General features: G+C 37.7%; 1 protein-coding gene across 6 annotated transcripts in view; it reads right to left on the bottom strand.

Annotated features, from left to right (window-relative positions):
* USP9X (ubiquitin specific peptidase 9 X-linked) overlaps positions 1-20,697 on the bottom strand; it is a 485,115-nt gene that overhangs the window by 25,411 nt on the left and 439,007 nt on the right. For all 6 annotated transcript variants that reach the window (XM_049107421.1, XM_049107422.1, XM_025468828.3 and 3 more), the window contains 8 exons: positions 19,694-19,860; positions 15,887-15,995; positions 15,515-15,661; positions 14,577-14,723; positions 13,295-13,517; positions 10,742-10,962; positions 6,708-6,898; positions 1,180-1,353 (listed from right to left, as the gene is read on the bottom strand). In XM_049107421.1, the coding sequence (XP_048963378.1) occupies positions 1,180-1,353; positions 6,708-6,898; positions 10,742-10,962; positions 13,295-13,517; positions 14,577-14,723; positions 15,515-15,661; positions 15,887-15,995; positions 19,694-19,860 (1,379 nt within the window). The remainder of the gene's footprint in view (positions 1-1,179; positions 1,354-6,707; positions 6,899-10,741; positions 10,963-13,294; positions 13,518-14,576; positions 14,724-15,514; positions 15,662-15,886; positions 15,996-19,693; positions 19,861-20,697) is intronic.

The raw sequence follows: 20,697 nt of genomic DNA, 5'->3' as shown, positions 1-20,697 counted from the left end.
TATAGAACTGTGATATTTTGGTGAAAAGTGATTTTAAACCAACAGTAATCAGTAACATGCAAGAGAAGTTCCAAAGTAAAACGTCCATGTAATAGGCATAAACATGTATCTACTAGTAGAGAATATAATTTTTTTAATAGTAGAGAATTTCAGTAATCATATAACTATTTTCAGTAAGAGTCCTTGATTGATTTTCCTTTAAAGTCAAAAGCACAATTTGTTCAGTCACCTCTTGCTATGTTTTGTGTTGAAAACATACTTTAAAGGATAATGACCAAATCAATGCTATTTTAAAAACTAGTATTTTTATAGGAAATAGTACCCCATTGTCATATTCTTTATTTTTTTAATTTAAAAGATTTTATTTATTTATTTGAGAGAAAGAGAACACGAGGGGGGGGGTTGGGCAGAGAGGGAGAAGCAGGCTCCCCACTGAGTAGGGAGTCCCATGCGGTTGAGACCTAGGACCCTGGAATCATGACCTAAGTGAAGGCAGACACTAAGCCAACGGAGCAGCCCAGGTGCTCCAATGTCCGTCATCTTCTAAGCTTAATGTATTTATATTTTAATTACTTTAATTCTAAGATAATGAACAAGTTTATGAGTAACGCCTATAAGCTATATATATATATATATGCAAAGTGCCATTTGATTTCCCCAGGAATGACCATAGGTAAAAGGAACCAAAAGTTACTTGATGAAGAGAAACCAAACCAAAACCCTCAAAACCAGAAAAACGAAAGTCTACAGAAACACCACCACCACCACCACCACACACAAAACCCAAAGCTACAACAGTAAGGTGTGCACAGTATATATAATACATTTAGTCTCAGGTATATAGTTAAATTGGTGGCATACTCCACTTTTGCACATAACTACTAATAAATATTTTATTTTTGTTAAGTAAATAAACAGTACAACTTTATTTTTATTAAAGATTTTATTTATTTATTCATGAGAGACACACACACACACACACACACACACACACACACACACACGGGGGGTGGGGGGCAGAGACACAGGCAGAGGGAGAAGCAGGCTCCATGCAAGGAGCCCAATGTGGGACTCGATCCTGGGTCTCCAGGATCACACCCCAGGCTGCAGGCGGTGCTAAACCGCTGCACCACTACGGCTGCCCAACAGTACAACTTTAAATATATAATCAGCACTTACCTATGTGGGCAGCCCTGGCAAATCTTCTGATCGGCAAAGGAACCTCCTAAGACTTTACTTAGCATAGCTGGATGTCCCAAGGCTTTCAAAGCTTCATCTAAACTATCCACCAATGAATTAAAAAATTCCAAAGCATCATGCTGTTCACGCAGATTAACAGGCTCACCCCAAAGCCTAAGAAATGAATGGAATCAAATATGTAATGTGTGATACTCAGAATATATACAATATTTTCTAAGGAAAAAAAAGCAAGATGACCACAAATGACAATATATAAACAGATCCCCCCCCGCAACTCCATGAGGAAGTAGGAAAAAAAATGCTCTTTATGTATACAGTGCAGTGAGAAAGAAAAGTGAGGCTCAGTACAAGTAGCACTGTGGTGGGGAAGAGTCACCATGAAACTGCTGGTGTGGTTGATGGATAGATACTATGGCTCCAGCAAAGACAGCTGCTTTAGGTAACATGGTACACAGATGCATTTTGAATCTAGATGAAGACACTGTGTGGTGGATTTCACTCTTTTTTTTTTTCCTCTCTCTTTTTTTTTTATGATAGTCACAGAGAGAGAGAGAGAGAGAGAGAGAGAGAGAGAGAGAGAGAGGCAGAGACACAGGCAGAGGGAGAAGCAGGCTCCATGTACCGGGAGCCCGACGTGGAATTCGATCCCGGGTCTCCAGGATCGCGCCCTGAGCCAAAGGCAGGCGCCAAACCGCTGCGCCACCCAGGGATCCCAATTTCACTCTTATGTAGATGTTAGAATTTCTTTCATTTTGTTTAAATTTCAGGTTACAGATACAGTGCGAGGATTTATTTGCTCTTAATTTGACCTCTAATTTTGTATTTAGAGTGACATACATAGTGAATATAGGTATGAATGCATTCTAAGTGAGAGATATGACAAATGTATTTTAAATGTGCTAGAGAAACTGTCTACATTTTTTCTATAGAGCAAATAACCTCATTCCTTTTTTTTTTTTTTTTTAAGATTTTATTTATTTATTCATGAGACACACAGAGAGAAGCAGAGACACAGGCAGAGGGAGAAGCAGGCTCCATGCAGGGAGCCTGACGTGGGATTTGATTCTGGGTCTCCAGGATTACGCCCTGGGCTGAAGGCGGCGCTAAACCGCTGAGCCACCCCGGCTGCCCCCTCAGTCCTATTATATATTTTTATTTGTTTTTTTAAGTAGGCTCCTTGCTCAGCATGGAGCCCAATGTGGGGCTTGGACTCACGACCCTGAGACCAACACCTGAGCTGAGATAGAGTCTAATGCTTAACTGAATGAGCCATCCAGGTGCCCCTTCAATTGTATATTAGACTTAAATTTGATACAGTGAGCTTAAAATAAAACACATGTCCTTTTGTTAGAATCAACTTGTTTCATTACTGAAAATGACATCAATCCATTCTATTTATTTTCAAATTATGGTCAATTCCCCATACTTTCAAACATGTAGTCAAACCATTAATTACAAAAGGGAAAAGGTACTTCCAAAATGAACAGATCTGTTAAGATACCAAGTTAATATCACCAATCATCAAACTGATACCATGTATCTCCCAATGTAATGCAATGAGAAGCATGCAACATCATCTATCGTAGGTTTTTTTTTTTTGCCAAAAAACATTTAACCTGAATCTAATCATAAGGAAATTATCACACAAATCGAGAGAAATTCTGAAAGACAAAATTTCAGTACCATACAAGTCATGACAAGTTAGGAGATTATTTTAAAGAAAACTAAAGAGGTAACAACCAAATTCCTGTGAATCCTTTCAGGATCAGTCTGGGATTGAAAAAAAAGGTTACAAAGAACATTTTGGGGGAAATCAGAATACACACTAATGAGTATTAGGCATTACTATTACTCTTTTATAAAAATATTTAAAGGTAGACAAATATTTTCCATTCCTTTTTAAAAGTAATCTCTATACCCAACGTGGGAGCTCAAATTCACGACTCCCTAAATCAAGAGTCATTTAGGAATTATTAAATCAACATTAAATTTTATTGAGTGTGATAATGGTATTATATAGAAGTAGGAAAGTATCTTTATTCTTAGCTGATACAGACTGAAACACATGTAGGTGTGGGTGGATAAAGTATCATATTTACAACCTACCATGAACTGGTTCAGAAGAACCAAAACCCAAGTACAGCTGACACTGGTACAAAGGTCTGAACTATGTGGATCCACTACTTATACACGGATATTTTTTCTATATAGTTTAGTACCATTAATATATTCTCTTCCTTATGATTTTTTTTTAAAAAATCATTTTCATTACATTTTATTTCCTCCTTTTCTTACCTGACTGTAAGAATGTATTTCTTACATATATATATATATATACACACAAAATGTTAATTGACTATTTATATTATTCAAGAGTAGCAGGCTATTCAGTTTTGGGCGCATCAAAAGTTATATGTAGATTTTCAACTGTGAGGGGGAATTAATTGATGCCCCTAACTCCCACACTATTCAAGGGCTAACTGTATACATGTAAGTAAGCATGGCAAAATGTTAACAACTGGTACATCTGGTTAGAGTAGAACATAAAAGGTGATCACTATCCTACTTCATCACCTTTTCTATTGATGTCAAATTTTTCAAAATCAACAGTTGGGCGTGGGGTGGCGAATGTGGTTAACCCACATGTATCAGCAGTCTGTGTCTAAAGTGATTATCAGGGGTGCCTGGATGGCTCAATTGGTTGGGCATCTGCTTTAGGCTCAGGTCATGGTCCTGGGGTCCTGGGATCAAGCCTCACTTCAGGCTCCCTGCTTAGTGGGGAACCTGCTTCACCCTCTCCCTCTGCCCTCCCCCCTATCCCCACTTGTGCATGCTCTTAAATAAATTCTTAAAAAATAAAAAATAAAGTGAGAATTGTCCAGAAGTGCTAGTCTAGATGAACTGGAAGCTCCACTGGCATACAAAGTAATTTAGAAATAAAAAAATGCAAATGTATTGTCAGAGAGAAAATTATTTATAACTGAATGACAAATTTTAAGAAACATTAAAAAGGGGAGAGTAATTTGGAAGAGGAAGAACACAAATGCTAATAGCCTTATTTATGGCAGAGATGGGACAAGCTGGGGAAAGAACGAACTAGAATAGTCAGGAGGGCAAGGGGTGTGCCAGGTGATGGGACAGAAAGAGTAAAAGCAGAGCTGGGAAGGAGGGTGGTGCATGCAAACCAGTAGTATGGATTAAGCAGGGCCTAGTTAAGGGAATCAGAGGAATTTATATGGTTGAGTCACAGAAAAGCCACTATACTATAAAGCAGTGGTTTCAGAAGAAATCTAAATAGTATCCTTATAGGGAAAAGGGAATGTGCTCTGATAGAATCAGGAAAGATAGAGATTGGGGCAGCAGTGTCAGGTGACCCTCTACTTCTGCTCTCAGTTGATGGGTGAGACCTTTAAGAGATTCTAAGGCGGAAAAAAAAAAAAAAAAAAAGAGATTCTAAGGCGTATTATTTAAAAAGTGCACTGCTATGAAGGATATTAGAGCCTTCTGCATATACAGTAAAAAGAGTTAAGTGGTTGTACTGTGGTATTATAGTGCAGTGCATGAAACACATAATAGATTATTTTTATTTATTTTTTAAATTTTTATTTATTTATTCATGAGAGATCGAGACAGGAGACAGAGAGAGAGAGGCAGAGACATAGGCAGAGGGAGTAGCAGGCTCCACGCAGGGAGCCTGACGTGGGACTCGATCCTGGGTCTCCAGGATCACACTCTGGGCTGAAGGCAGCGCTAAACTGCTGAGCTACCCAGGCTGCCCTAGATGATGATTTTAAAAAAGGTATTTAACCCATCTTTCCTAGAAAATTCTACCTCAGGATAGTCAAATTGTTGGTGAGGGAAAAGTATCCCTTTACTTACTTTTTTTAAAGGTTTTATTTATTTATTCATGAGAGAGAGAGAGAGAGAGAGGGAGGCAGAGACACAGGCAGAGGGACAAGAAGGCTCCATGCAGGGAGGCCAATGTGAGACTCAATCTCGGGACTCCAGGATCACACCATGGGCCGAAGGTAGGCGCCAAGCCACTGAGCCACCCAGGGATCCCGAAAGTATCCCTTTATACGTAGATCTAACTAGTAAATCAAAGAAGGATAAAAGGAGACCACTATCATTTTGTAACTGTGATGAAATACTCTAAGGCACTGATGATAAAATGGCTGTGAACATGGGAAAGACATTACATACCTCTCTTCACTGATGTAAACATTACTATCTATAAGGTAGCTTTGCCTAGCATTTTAAAAAAAGAAAGAACACCTTGATCTCATTAAGTCTCTAGATCTCACTCCTTATTTATAGGAAATACAGTGGACTGAAAGAAAACAGAAAATACAAGAACACCATAGGTATCCCATCAATAAAATCCAGATGGTATGCAACTTTACAGCATAAACTACCTACTCTTCCCCCAACAAACTGCAAGGGTGAAAACTGATTAGAGGGAGGAGTCATAGTAACATTTGAGGTATATGGACTTCATTTGGGTCCCAATTCCAAAAAATTCATAGTAAAAACCAATTGTGAGAAAATTGAGTCAATCTGAACACTGATAAGGATATTAAGGACTTTTAAAAGTCATGGTAATATTATCATTATTATGTTTAAAAAAGGCCATCCGAGATACATACTGCAATATTTACAGATGAAAATGTAGACTAAATGAGATTGGGCATGAGTCAACAACTGCTGAGGCTGGGGGAAGGAGTACATAAGGGCTCACACGGTTCTCCCTACTTCTCTGAATGTGAAAAGTTTTTAAAATAAAATATTCAGATTTTTAAAAGATTTTGTTTATTCATGAGAAACACACACAGAGAGAGGCAGAGACACACAGGCAGAGAGAGAAGCAGGCTCCATGCAGGGAGCCCAATGTGGGACTTGATCCCGGGACTCCAGGATTACAGCCTGGGCCGAAGGCAGGCACTCAACCGCTGAGCCACCCAGGTGTCCCAAAAATTTTTCATATCTTAGGAGACTAGAGAATGCTGCCTCTTCAAACTATGATACTCTCTACCTCCAACTTTGAAGACAACGAGAGAAAAATACATTAAGAAGTTTGATTATTATAGCTGACCCCACACGGTTGAAAATCTGCCTAGAACTTTGGACTCCCCCAAACTTACTTAACTACTAAGAGCTTACTGTTGCTTTGAAGTCTTACCTATGACACAAAGAAGTGATTAACAAATATTTAGTATGTTTTATGTATTATATATACTGTATTCTCACAATAAAGTAAGCTGGCGAAAAGGAAATATTAAGAAACCATAGGGGGAAAAAAAGCCACACCTAAAGTACTTTACTGTATTCACTGGAAAAAAAACCCCAAAACCCGTGCAATTCAAACTCATGTTTTTCAGGGTCACCTGTACTACTGCTTAAATATTAAACATAAAGGTGCCTTCCAACATGTATGTTACAAGGTTGACATTAGTGTATGGAGATGTTCATAAAGGTTTAAGCAGTATTCCTGTCTATCTATAGTTTACCTGAATTGTTTCCAAAATCCTCTGGGCACATAGTATTGCAGTCGAGAAGCTGCTAAATGACCAAAGATGACTTGAAGGTGCCTTAAAACACCAATATTATACTCTTTCCTATCCTCTGTTTTACTCAGTGCTGGTTTGTCTTCAAATTGTTGAGGATATCCAAATACATCATCTCTGGGATCAACATTGCTCTAGAAATGAAAAAATACTAGTAAGTTAATCCAACTTTAAAGTACAGTAAAATATGTTGAGACAAACACCAGTTAGTGAACAAATGATTAATCATTTCTACTTCTATTTATTTCCAAAGCACTTAACTTCCAATTTAAAAATTTTAATTTAAAATATTAAGGTTTATCTCCACCATTCCACAGAAGAGTTGTCAGAAAGGAACAACCCTATGTATCAGAAAGGGAGATAATGAAGGCAACGTAGCAGAGTGTGGTGTTTGACACAGACTGATCTGGACGCCAGTGCTGATACTTAGAAGTTGGCTAACTTAGAGCCGATCAACTACTCCAATGTTTCTTTTTTTTTTTTTTTTTTTATTTATTTATGATAGTCACAGAGAGAGAGAGAGAGAGCAGCAGAGACACAGGCAGAGGGAGAAGCAGACTCCATGCACCGGGAGCCCGACGTGGGATTCGATCCCGGGTCTCCAGGATCGCGCCCTGGGCCAAAGGCAGGCGCCAAACCGCTGTGCCACCCAGGGATCCCTACTCCAATGTTTCTAAACTTCAGTTTCCTCATGGGGATGTGTAGCTATGGTGAGAATTATAAAGTGCTCAGAACTGTGAACAGTTGGGATGCCCGGGTGGCTCAGTGGTTAAGCGTCTGCCTTCAGCTCAGGTCATGATCCGGGAGTCCCAGGATCGAGTCTCCCATTGGGCTCCCTGCATGGAAACTGCCTCTCTCTCTGCCTGTGTTTGCCTCTCTCTCCGTGTCTCTCATGAATAAATAAATAAAATCTTCAAAACAAAACTGTGAACACTCAATAAAATATGCCTGTTCAGAGTAGCACTCTTAAAAAAATGCTGGAAAAACAAGATATCACCAATGCAAAAGAATAAAGTTGGACTCCTTTCTAACACTATATATAAAAATTAAAACAATACAGAACAAAGACCTGAATGCAAGAGCTAAAATTACGAAACTCTTAACTTTTGTGCAAAGAAATTGAAACCCTTGTATACTGTTGGTAGAAATGTAAAACAGTGCAGCTACTGCGGACCAGTTTCTTAAAAAATTAAAAATAGAATTACCACATGATCCAGCAATTCCATTTCTGGATATATGCCCAGACGAAGTGAAAGAAAGGTCTTAAAGAGATATTTGGGCACCCATGTTCATAGGAGTACTATTCATAATCACTAAAAGGTGGAAGCAACCCAAGTGTCCACCGATGGATAAATAACCAAAATGTGATCTATCCACAGAGTGGACTATTATTCAGTCTTAAACAGGAAGAAAATTTGGACACATGATACATGTATAACCTTGAGAACATTATGTTGAATAAGCCAGCCACTAAAAGACAAATATGGTATGATTCCACTTATCTGAAGTACTTAGAATAGTCAATTTGTAGAGATGGAAAGAGAATTGTGGTATCAGGGACCTTTGATACAGAAACAGAAAATATCCAATCCCTGCCCATGAGAAGCTCTCTGAATAGAGAAGAAACAGGAGCACAGGCAAAAATCAAAGAACCAAACAAACAAACAAACAAACAAAACAAACAAAACAACCCTAAGTGCAGTGAAGTGCCGAGGCAACACAGAGCAGAAGGTATTATGAGAGCAAAGATGGGACACTTTATTTGAAATTGCATATTTTGTCTGTCTTATTTTCTTCTTGCCAATACAATTAGCATTCTCTCCCTGACCTTACCTATAACATCCCAGAGATGTGATGGGCTATAGAAACAGAATTTCAATTTTAATTTCTACTCAGAGGAGTGGTTATTAAATGGCTATAGGTATAAACATCCCCGCTATGAAGCTTTTTAAAAAAGTAAACAATGGGGTGCCTGGGGGTCTGCCTTTGGCTCAGGTCATGATCCCAGGGTCCTGGGATGGAGCGTCATATTGGGCTCCCTGTGCAGCAGGGAGCATGCTTTTCCCTCTACACCCTCCCCTTCTCCCTGTTCATGCTCATGTGCATGCTCTGTCTCTGAAATAAATATTAAAAAAAAAAAAAAAAAGTAAACAATGCGCAGACCCTGATCCCTGGGGTGATGTGGTTCAGTAGATTTGGGGGAAGAACTGGGACAAGCATATGTTTCAGAAGCCATGTAAGCGTTAAACTACATCAGAGCAAAAAGCTCTGGTGACTGAAGAGAGGGAAGGAGGAAGGAACCACTGAAGATATTTACAGTTAGAAAACATTCTGGCTTCTCTCTGCAGTTCTCACCAACACCACGAACAGGAAAAGATAAAATAAAAATAAACACAGGATGGATACAAACATGACCACAACTTAAGTCTTGCAGTATTCTCTCTTTAAAGATCTGTGCCATAGTTACGTCAAATATGATACGTCACTACAACCTAACTTTTCTATAGCTTTATTGTGCAGTGGATACTTGGTAGGCAGCCTAAATTTGTCATAAGACCACATGACATATGAAGCAGAGAGAAGTTTGTTACCTAAGCAAGAAGAGCTATGATCTGGGGCAAATATAAAAGTAACCTAAAAGCAACTGGTAATAGTATAAAACTTGACATAAATTAATTTTTTAAAAAAGATTTTATTTATTCATGAGACACACAGAGAGAGGCAGAGAGATTGGAAAAGAGAAAAGCAGGTTCCCTCAGGAGCCTGATGTGGGACTCGATCCTAGGACCCTGGATCACAACCTGAGCTGAAGGCAGACGTTCAACCACTGAGCCACCCAGGTGCCCCAACTTGGCATAAATTAATGGAGATATAAATAAAAATGATAGAAAAGTGAAAATATAATTTAAATTGTTATAAAAATGAAGATCCTTCATTATGCAAACTCCAAATTATACTAAACACGTCACAGAAAAAATGAGAACGTGACCTACTGCTTTAAAAATATATAAACTAACCACAATGAGATACCACCTCACACCAGTGAGAATGGGGGAAATTAACAAGGCAGGAAACCACAAATGTTGGAGAGGATGCGGAGAAAAAGGAACCCTCTTGCACTGTTGGTGGGAATGTGAAATGGTGCAGCCACTCTGGAAAACTGTGTGGAGGTTCCTCAAAGAGTTAAAAATAGATCTGCCCTACGACCCAGCAATTGCACTGCTGGGGATTTACCCCAAAGATACAGATGCAGTGAAACGCCAGGACACCTGCACCCCGATGTTTATAGCCAAACTGTGGAAGGAGCCTCGGTGTCCATCGAAAAATGAATGGATAAAGAAGATGTGGTTTATATATACAATGGAATATTACTCAGCCATTAGAAATGACAAATACCCACCCACCATTTGCTTCGACATGGATGGAACTGGAGGGTATTATGCTGAGTAAAATAAGTCAATCGGAGAAGGATAAACATTATATGGTCTCATTCATTTGGGGAATATAAGTAATAGTGAAAGGGAATAGAGGGGAAGGGAGAAGAAATAGGTAGGAAATACCAGAAAGGGAGACAGAACATGGAAGACTCCTAACTCCGGGAAACGAACTAGGGGTGGTGGAAGGAGAGGAGGGCGGGGGGTGGGGGTGACTGGGTGGCAGGCACTGAGGGGGGCACTTGACGGGATGAGCACTGGGTGTTATTCTTTATGTTGGCAAATTGAACACCAATAAAAAATAAATTTATTATTAAAAAACATATAAACTATCATGAAAATCAACTATAGTTTAAAGTTTGGTAGCTAGTGAGCACTAGATTATGTGTGTCAGGACGTAGCAGTCCATGATGGGAGACTCCAGCTTTATTTTCAAATAAATGTATGTCAACATGTCCAATGAAAGTACAACATTCTGTCAGAGAGAATGATAGCATCTGGTAGCAGAACAAACATAAAACAGAAAAGCTGAATAAAATTTACCTCATTGTCCTGCTTCTCATCCCCAGACATATCATCATCTACATCACTACCTGTGCCTTCAATTGCAAGAATACCGTTCCTAATGGAGGGAATCATGTAGAGTTGCTGAATCACAGAATTCATGTAACAAGTAGCACCAGCATTTTTCAGGCCCACAAATCCTTTAGGTGGGCGGGGTCCAACAGGTGGCAGATATTCCCACTCTGTAAGTGCTTCACAAGCTGAGAGAAGGGAAAAGATTCCTGTAGCATTAACACAACCATTTTGTTCAGTTTTTAGCTCTGTTAAGATGGTAAGTTAACATTATCAACAGTCCCACTACTTCTTCAGCCAGCTGAAGCAGTACATTGAGTATACATTTCCCTCTTGACAAACTGAAGGTATGTGGCAACATGCACCCCTATAGGGATTCTTACCCCACCATTTGAGAACCTGTGTTTTACCTGAGGCTGCTTCTACGGGAAATGTCAGAAGCAGTCTCATGAGATGGTACAATGCTAACTTCTATGTGCTCACTTTACTTTTAGTTTTTATTATTTAGTCATTATGAACTTTTTTTTTTCAACTTATGTTTTTAAAGTGCCTTCAAATTCATTCTGACATATAATGTTAATATAAATACACCAAAGTATTCTATAGCTTGCTCAGTTTTGAAGCATCCTGGGACCACCTGGGATCATACCCAGATTCCGTTGCTTACCAACTCTTTCACCTTCAGGTAAGCTTCTGTTTCCTCCCTAATAAATGTACAAAGAGTAACACTTGCTTTGCCTATAATCACAATGTTATTTTGAGGAGCTAATCAAATAGTGGATTTGAAAGTTCTGTGAGAATTTTAAATCACTGTACATCTCCCTCTACCTGGTATAAATCTGGAAGCAGTGTAAATATTATCACTGTCTATGGAACTGGTTAAGTAAATTTCAATTAGGTATACTGAAATGAAAAGTATATAACCAATAAATGGAACTAGACAGATACGTATTGTCGATAGGGAACAACTGTAGATATATGAAGGGGAAAACAAAGTGAAGACACTCTGTATACTATATGCCAATCTGTGGTTAAAAACAAACAACTAAACCAAAAAAGATTTTGTTTCCATACAGAAATGCTGGAAGGACAGACAGACAAACTGATGATAATGGTTACAGCTATTAAAGAGGAGCTGGAGATTAAAATGGGCAGGAAACATACTTTGTAGCATGTAGCTTCTTTGGTATTTCAAATTTTTACTATGCACATGTACTACTTAAAAAACAAGCAGCCTTTTTGTTTCTGTTATCTTTGAACCTGTGAAGGGGTACTCAGAAGAGGACTTCTGAAAATGCCAATATATCTGGAGTGCTAATGGTCCAAGGCCATGTTGTGGTGGCTTGAAGTGGGGTCCTCCAAAACCACAGTGAGCACACAGCTCACCTTAAAATTGAAGGCGTTGATGCCCGAGATGAAGTAATTCTATACAGGCAAGAGATGTGCGCACATGTACAAAGGAAAGGATGACACGGTGACTCCTGGTGGCAAATTGAACAAAACCAGATGAATCTGGGGAAAGGTTACCCATGCCCATGGAAGCAGTGGTATGGTTCATGCCAAATTCCAAAGCAAGCCTCTTGTTAAGGCCACAAAACAGAATCTGTGTGATACTGTACCCCTTGAAGGTGTAAGATTATTGAATATTAAATTAATAAATCTGTGATTTGTTAAATCAAAAAACTGAGAAAAGACTCTTCTTTAAGTTAAAAAACCCCAAACACCCCACCACACACACACGGTAGAATAAAGGATCTAACCTTTTAAGGAGACAGTTTAATCAGAATCTCCTAAAATGTTATTTAAAAATGTCCTTATATTTTGAAATACAATGTATGAAGAAATAATATCACATTTTTAAATATTTACCAGAATCAATTACATCTTTAAGCTTTGTAAGATAAATAAACACTGGTTTTCTTCTCTTAAATTATTTGTGCTATTATTATTTTCTTCTTTTTAGGGGTCATTTAATATTGCTTTCACCCTTTTGGAGCTTCAGTTCAGATCTCTATGATCTGGAGTCTATAGTCTATCTCAAGGGCTTCATGTGAGCATTAACTGAGGAAAAAAAGTGAATTAGAATGTTATCTTCTCACATTCTAATCTTTAAAACCAGATTATGAGTTCACATAAAAATATTATTAAAAAGCTTCTAAGAGAGGGCCTGAAAGGTTTTCCAATGCATGCAACACAAGTTTTAAGTTTGAACTCTGGCATTATTTTGACTACTTATCATGTTGTGGTTTGGGTTTTTTCCAGATTTGATGGAGATGAAATTTTGCTAAATACACAAACCCCTTATAGGAAGAAATTTAGAAACACTTGAAAATTTTTCTGCATCAAGGTTTTTCAATTATAATGCTGTTAAATTATACATTCATTTCCTACAAATGTTAAACTAGTTGCTGAAAGAAAAACATGAGTTGAAGATGTTTACTGAAGGAAAAATAGGAAAATAGAATTTGAACACATTAGAGAATTATCTGTCATCACAACATTGTATTTTAGTATACTTACTTGTTATTGCTGTGCCAATGTAATACATTTCAGTCAAAGAATCTACTATCTGTTTGAGATTCCTCACACAGCCAACAGCTAATGCTACAAGTAACTCAAAACCAGCATTAATGGTAGCTGGGGAGCTACAGACTGGAATTGCCTGTTCAGCAGGCAGTTCTCCGTTTCTCATATATTGCAGGTAAACATTGGATGCAGGGAAGATGAAATCATCAATTAATTCCTGTAAGAGTTGAAAAAAGGATTGTATGTTAACAATTACATATGTATATTATATAAATAGTTATATTTTATAAAGGTTTATACATATGACACAAAGTTGTGTGTATGTGTATGTATGTATATATACATTTCTTTTTTGAGGAAAGTTAAGAAATGACTCTTGGAAGGAAATAATGTCAGAATTAAAGATAATTAAAGATAATCTGAGAAAACTTACTTGGATTTTCTAATAAAAAGATTCTGCTTTAAGGAGAAGGAGAAGCAGGCTCCCTGCTTAGCAAGGGCTCCATCCCAGAGTCCTGGGATTCTGACCTGAGCCAAAGGCAGATGCTTAACCAAGGAAGCTACCCAGGGACCCCAAGTTTACCCCTTTAATCTTATGTATACCAAAACTCATTTTGAATAAAAATAACACGTACTAAAATGAATACTTTTTGCTTCCTAACTATATGCGTAAAGAAAGTCATTAAAGAAATATCACAGACGAGATGCAGCCTTACAAATAGGTCTGTCTTGGGACGCCTGGGTGGCTCAATGGTCTAGCATCTGCCTTCGGTTCATGGCATGATCCCGGAGTCCTGGGATCCAGTCCCACATTGGGCTCCCTGCATAGAGTCTCCTTCTCCCTCTGCCTATGTCTCTGCCTCTCTTTGTGTCTCTCATGAATAAATAAAATCTTAAAAACAACAACAACAAAAAAAACAAATAGGTCTTGTTTTAAATAGACCAATAAAGTGAAAAATCCAGATTTTTTCTTTTTAAAGATTTTATTTATTCATTCATGAGACATACACAGAGAGACAGAGACATAGGCAGACGGAGAAGCAGGCTCCCCATAGCGAGCCTGATGCAGGACTTAATCCCAGGACCCCGGATCATGCCCTGAGTTGAGGGAGATGCTCAACGACTAAGCCACCCAGGTGCCCTGTAGAGATTCTTAGAAAGCAGAAACAGAAAAGGTCAAGATAATACACCAAAGACAGGATATTATAAGCCAACCAGATATATTTGGAAACAAACATTTAGGAGGTTATGATATCTGGTGTAGGACAAAACTTACTTTAATGAGATTAGCACCTCCTTTTTCACAACCAATATGATACTTTTTCTCAGGGGTTTGAAAGGCCAGTAATTCTTTTGTTACCCCAAGGTGGCCTTCTAAGATAGTCTCTTCAACACCTGTTTCACCTGTTCTTTTAACATCATCCTGCCAAAGAAAAAACAACAAATGCTTAACTTATGGAAGGGAGGAATGGAGGCAGAGAGGATCCACAATTAGAGAACTAGACATACATGTAGTAATCCCCCCAAACGTTTCCATTCTTTTAAAAAAATCCACACACACACACAGTCCAGTGTAGTTAACGTAGTGTCATATTACTTTCAGGTGTACAGTCGAGTGATTCAACACTTCCATACATCATCCAGTGCTTATCATAAAAAGTGCCCTCAATTCCCATCACCTATTCCCCTCACCCCGCTCACCTCCCCTTTGATAACCATCTATTTGTTCTTTATAGTTAAGAGTCTGTTTCTTGCCAAAGCTTTCCCTTCTAGGCAAGAAAAGTTCTCTTCAGAACTTTCTCAGGGCAATAAAAGCTATGAATCTCTTCTGAAATAAATTCCCATACAATTCTGAGTAAAGAGTATCCAGTGTTAAGAACAAGAGTTAAGCGATAGTCTATACACACGGATTTTCGAGGAGAACAATTCAAACATTTTTGAAGATGAAAATTTGCAAAAAGGCCCAAGATTCTAAAATGGAAGAGGCTGAAAAAAAATCAGTATTTCAAGTTTCAAGTAAAACAAAGCATTTTATAAAACTTGTTAGGCATTCATTCTGTGAATCATCAGTTCCTAAGGCCCACCATCAGAGTATATTACCTGGTCCTTTTTATTGTTTTTTGGTGTGCTTCACCTAACCAATGTGCTCAAAACTACAAACTATTAACAAAAAACTCTATCAATACAATAAACACAGTATTAAAGGTAACTTACCCTAATTCTTTTAAGCCAATCAATTTCATTATTGAGAAGAACTTCAGCATTGGGTATATTAATATTACTGTTGTAAGCATAATTAAGAAGGTGCCTTAAGAGGGTGAAGTAGTCGCCTGAATGCTTAGCTCTCTCTCTGGCTGTGCTCTGAAACAATAAAGTAGAATAATGTGAATTTACATGTCCATGCTCAGAAGCCACTTTTTAAAAACCTAGAGTTAACTAGAGCAGAGGACTAAAACAGTATGAAAAGTTACAAATATTTAATAAATATAAGCTGTTCTAACTTGAATATAAGCTAAAACCATAAATTCCTGAATGCCTTGTTTAAAGAATTAATCACATTAAGAAGCATATTAAAAAATATCTCACCCCCAACACGGTAAAGAGCAGAGTAATGAAGAAAAGTAGAGGCCTGTGTCCCATGCAACATCTGGTGCACATTAAAAAGAACTGCTCCTGTGCCACCTGGCGAACAGTTCTGAAATAAAAATGTTTCACATTTAACATATTTGCATGAAGGAAAAAAAAAGAAAGATTCCAACACTGATCTCTTTTGGTGGGAGGAGTGGAGTGGAATAAAGGGTATATTATAAGTAAAGATACAAGAATACAAGGTAACACTCCCTTAAGCCGGCAACATAGAACAGATGAACTTAGGCTGCATGGCAAGAACTATAACCTCAAATTGTCATAGAGGGATGCCTTGTAACACCCCTTTCTTGGAACAAGATGGAAGATGGAAGTGCTCCACTGGATACATCTTATGGACACTGCAAACTACATTTAATGGAAAACTATCTTGTTTCTGTCTTTGCGCTAGCCAACAGAGAGCTTAGAGCCAAATTTATAGCTCAGTGTAAAGGACATGACAGCATATTTTTCATATACTAACCTCCCCCCCGGGATATATCTAGGTTTCTAGAAAGCTGTACATAGTCTTCTATAAACCAGGACTTTAGAAGCCTTGTGGGTTGAATTTGATGGAACCCAAGTATATTGAAATCAGGAGTACCTAAGTTTTCTGAGGACAAAGTCCTTAACTTTTATTAGATTTTCAAAGGTGTATGTCATTTACACTGTCCTACTTTATTTTTTTAAAACTTATGTATGCAGCCCAAATAAAGTAGGATCTATCATATTTGTATTTGTCATTTCTTGGTGAAATCTCCCCCATACATGTAGGCTTCTATAATGCTTCCAAAGAAATACATGCCTATCAATAAATCCTGTGGCCTCTATCTTTACATCATACTCAAAATCTCATTTCTCACTACTTCTAATACTACCATACTTCAAGCCACTGTCATCTTTTATTTGGATTAATAGTCTTATTTTTCCTGACAAGTTAGAATTTATTCTCAACAAAGCAACCAGAATAAACTCAGAATGTTAGTAGCTAGAGCACATCATTCCTCTGCTCAAAACCCTACAATGGGATGCCATCTCAAGGTAAAAAACAAAACAAAAAACCCAAAAAACCCACAAACAAGCCTCATGTTGTTATAATGACCTATAAAATCCTAACAGGCTGCCTGTTAACTTTCTGACCTCACCTCCTATATAGCTGCCCATCCCTTACTCACTGCTCCAGTCACACTAGTTTCCTTGCTGTTCTTTAACACATCAGGCATGTTCTGGTCTTGGGATATTTACATCTGTTGTTCCTTCTGCTTAAAACACATTTCCCCCATTATCTACATGGATCACTAACTTCCTCTTTCAGAGTTTTGTTTAAATGTCACTTTCTTAGGAAGCTTCTCTATCTTATATAAAACCAAACTCTGATTCTCCATTACTTATCACCTTCCCTGCTTTCTTTCCATAGTATTATTATATAACATACTATATATATTTTTCCCCACATGTCTGCCCCTTCCCAATCCCTATCTTCTGTAGTCTGTAGACTCCAAGGCTGACATTTTATCTATTTACTGCTATATCCCTAATAGCTAGAATAGTGCCTGATACATAATAGGTACTTGCTAAATTATTTACCAATGAGACTGCCTAACCATATTAAAATCGAACACTACTTAGATCTCAGCATCAACACCTTCTGTAAGCTGACTCCCACTAATCTCCTTTACAGTATTATCCTGTACTTCTCTTTCATACATCAAACCAGACTACTCAGCTTTTCTCTGAAAGCACTACTCCAGGGGTGGGAAACTCAAATGCCTCTGTTATGTCAATCAGAGATAACAAAGGAGTTAAATAGGTAGGATATAAGGCAAAAGGAGGTAGAAGGGGCAGGAAGAAACATAGCCACATAAAGGAATTTAAATCCAATTGTAGGTGATTACAGTAAGTTCAATGTTATGATGTATAAACAGACCTCATTTAATATGAACAGAGGTCTGGGAGACTTCCCAGAAAATTTACTAGAAAACGTGGCATTGCGGTTGAAACTTCTAAGTAGAAGCAAGGGCCAAATTGAGATGTTTATAAGCCAAATTTAAATGTTTAGACTTAATTCAAAGGCAATGGGAAGGCATAGAAAAAAAGACTTTTTAGGAGGAAAACAACATGATCTTGCTTGGCAAAGATCATGCTGTTTGCAGTGTGGTACCCAGATTAGAGTAATAACTTAGTAGTGCAGCACTGGGGTGGGAAGATTAAGGATACTTCAGTTGTCCGGGCAAGGAGTGCTGGTTGCTTAGACAAGGGTAGAAGCAATATGGAGGAGGAGGAGGAAAGTATATGGAGTCCAACAATACATAAATAAAAACATCATAATGGGGAGTGTAGTTGAGGGGCAGAACCGCCAATGCCCATCTTCCTTTGTATGCATGTAAGTCTAACTCAAACATGAGCTTACATGTTACATTCTACATAGAACCTTTATTCCTGCTCTTCCCAGGTAGAAATTAACTCACTCCTCTTCTAATTCCCAGAGTGCTTTGCCGTTTATGACACTAATTACTCTCTCAAAGCTCTCAAGTGTAAAAACTACTTTTTGTGACTATGGACTTTCATTGCCAAGCACCAATAGGGACTCAAATTAATTTGCTCATGGATTATAATTATACAGAATATAATTGTGTGGCAGAAAGTTAAAACTCAAGAGGTAGAACGTTGCCCTATAACTTCAGCCTTAGTTCTGCCAGCAGCAGTCTACTTTGGCGTTACTACAGAATTAAGAAGAAAACATATGTGGGAAATGCACAGTACATGGGTATACTGGTTAGTAATATTATACAAGTATAAACTCTGCCTGAAGGGCAGCTTCATGTATGCAGGGACATAATCCAGTATCTGAAACAGTCTCTCATGAACAAATAAAGAAAATTAAATCCTGTCAAAGGATTTTCTGAATTTCAAGGAAATTACCAAGGAACTTCTAAAATAGTATCCATTTCAACTAAATCATTTAATAGCATCCTCTAAAACAAGTGAGTTTGTATCTATTCCATTAACGTACTATTTTTTTAAAGAAAAAAGCTTTATCACTAGGTTTTATTTCAGCACTTATATTTTGACTTTACATTAAAATCATCATTGATTTCTGTCATTGCTAAATGACATGAGAGAATAATCAAAACGAACATTTTCTGACTTTTCACAAAATTTATGTAAGATAGATTAATTACATGGAACAGTGACACTAATTAGAGCTCCAGTTTAAAAAGTTACCTCAGGAAGGTCAGGATTATAACATGAGGATGGAAACCAGTATTTTCTACAAATATGATGGACTTGCACAAAAAAGAAGTCCAAAACAAAGTTAATATCGTTGATCAAATGATCTCGAATTGAAAATGAGGGCTTTATATAGTTGCTCTTTATTCTCATTATAAAATGAAAAAGTTCTTACCATAACCGTGCTTGTGAATTTCACACTGAATTAATCATTTCTCTTGAAACAAAAAACCCTGAAATCTACCTATCCAAGATAGGAGGTGAAAATTATAACTGAAATCTTACAAACCAGATTTTAAAAATTAGAGAAAAATTTACTTTGAAGTTTAATGTTGCCATTTTACAGGGACTAAAACCAAAGTTAGGTCTAGGGAAAATATGGTTAATTTCCCTAAACATTATTATGCTATAGGGACAATAAATATTTGATTTCTGGTCTGTCTGCAGAGTACAGATTTCTGGGATAAATTCCACCAGCCTAAATTTATTTCTGCATAACAAAAGATCAAGTTTCTTACAATTAAGAAAGATACTTACTTGCTGTGACAGTGCAACAGTAAGTCAATAATGAATGTCTGCCAAGCCTTTTCTTTACTAAGAGCATCTAAGGCTGTCGGAATCAAGGCAAAACATAACGTCATCACTTCCAGTGCTTCACAGCAAACCTGTTCATCTTCCAAGTCTGGCTCATTGCCTGCATTGGTCTGTAAAATTATGGTCAAAGGCAAATTACATAGAGATGCATTTAAGAAAAATCTCAGACAACTGGAACTTAACTTACAGACTCACTTAAACCATTTGGCATCAGCCTCTCTACCTACAACTTGAGATTCGTTTAAGAATAGCACGGGAATGACTAAAATAGACAATGGAGTTTAATTCTGTTATTTTGTTACATCTCAAGGAGCTATGAAGGAGCACACTGAGAATATCACCTGCTTCTTTGTCCTTCAGGTTCCTAGGGATCTTCTGAAGCAACCATCATTCCTTTCTCAAGAGCTACTCTAGCACTGCAGAGTTGGGAACTTATGACTAGTTCCAAAATGTAGTATATCTACAATGAAACTTTATTTCGAAAGCAATATTCTTGGACAATTGTTCAGAAAGGTTCTGAAGGCTTTACAACCTAAAATATACTTGGGTGGGTAGCTAATAAATTGTAATCTGACTTTATCGAAAATTAGTAATTATAATACATGCCTAAAAAAGAACAAGTAAGCATTAAAATACTAGCTGAGTGGGGGTGCCTGGGTGGCTTAGTCGGTTAAGCATCTGCCTTCAGCTCAGGTCATGATACTGGGATCCTGGGATAGAGCCCCACATTGGGCTCCCTGCTCAGCAAGGAGTCTGCTTGTCTCTCTCCCTCTGCCCCTCCTCCTGCTTGTGCTAATAAATTATCTTAAAAAAAGAGAAAAAAACTTATAAAAAGGAAGCTCTACCAAGCCCGGAAATTGCTATAACTTAATTTCCGCTTCTAAATATGCAGCTGTGATTATGAGAGGCAAGTACATGTAACAGGAAATCAAAGAGTCAAACACAGC

Source organism: Canis lupus, chromosome X, assembly GCF_003254725.2.
Source record: "Canis lupus dingo isolate Sandy chromosome X, ASM325472v2, whole genome shotgun sequence".
NCBI classification, from domain to species: Eukaryota; Metazoa; Chordata; class Mammalia; order Carnivora; family Canidae; genus Canis; species Canis lupus.
This window is presented reverse-complemented; position numbering and strand designations above follow the sequence as displayed.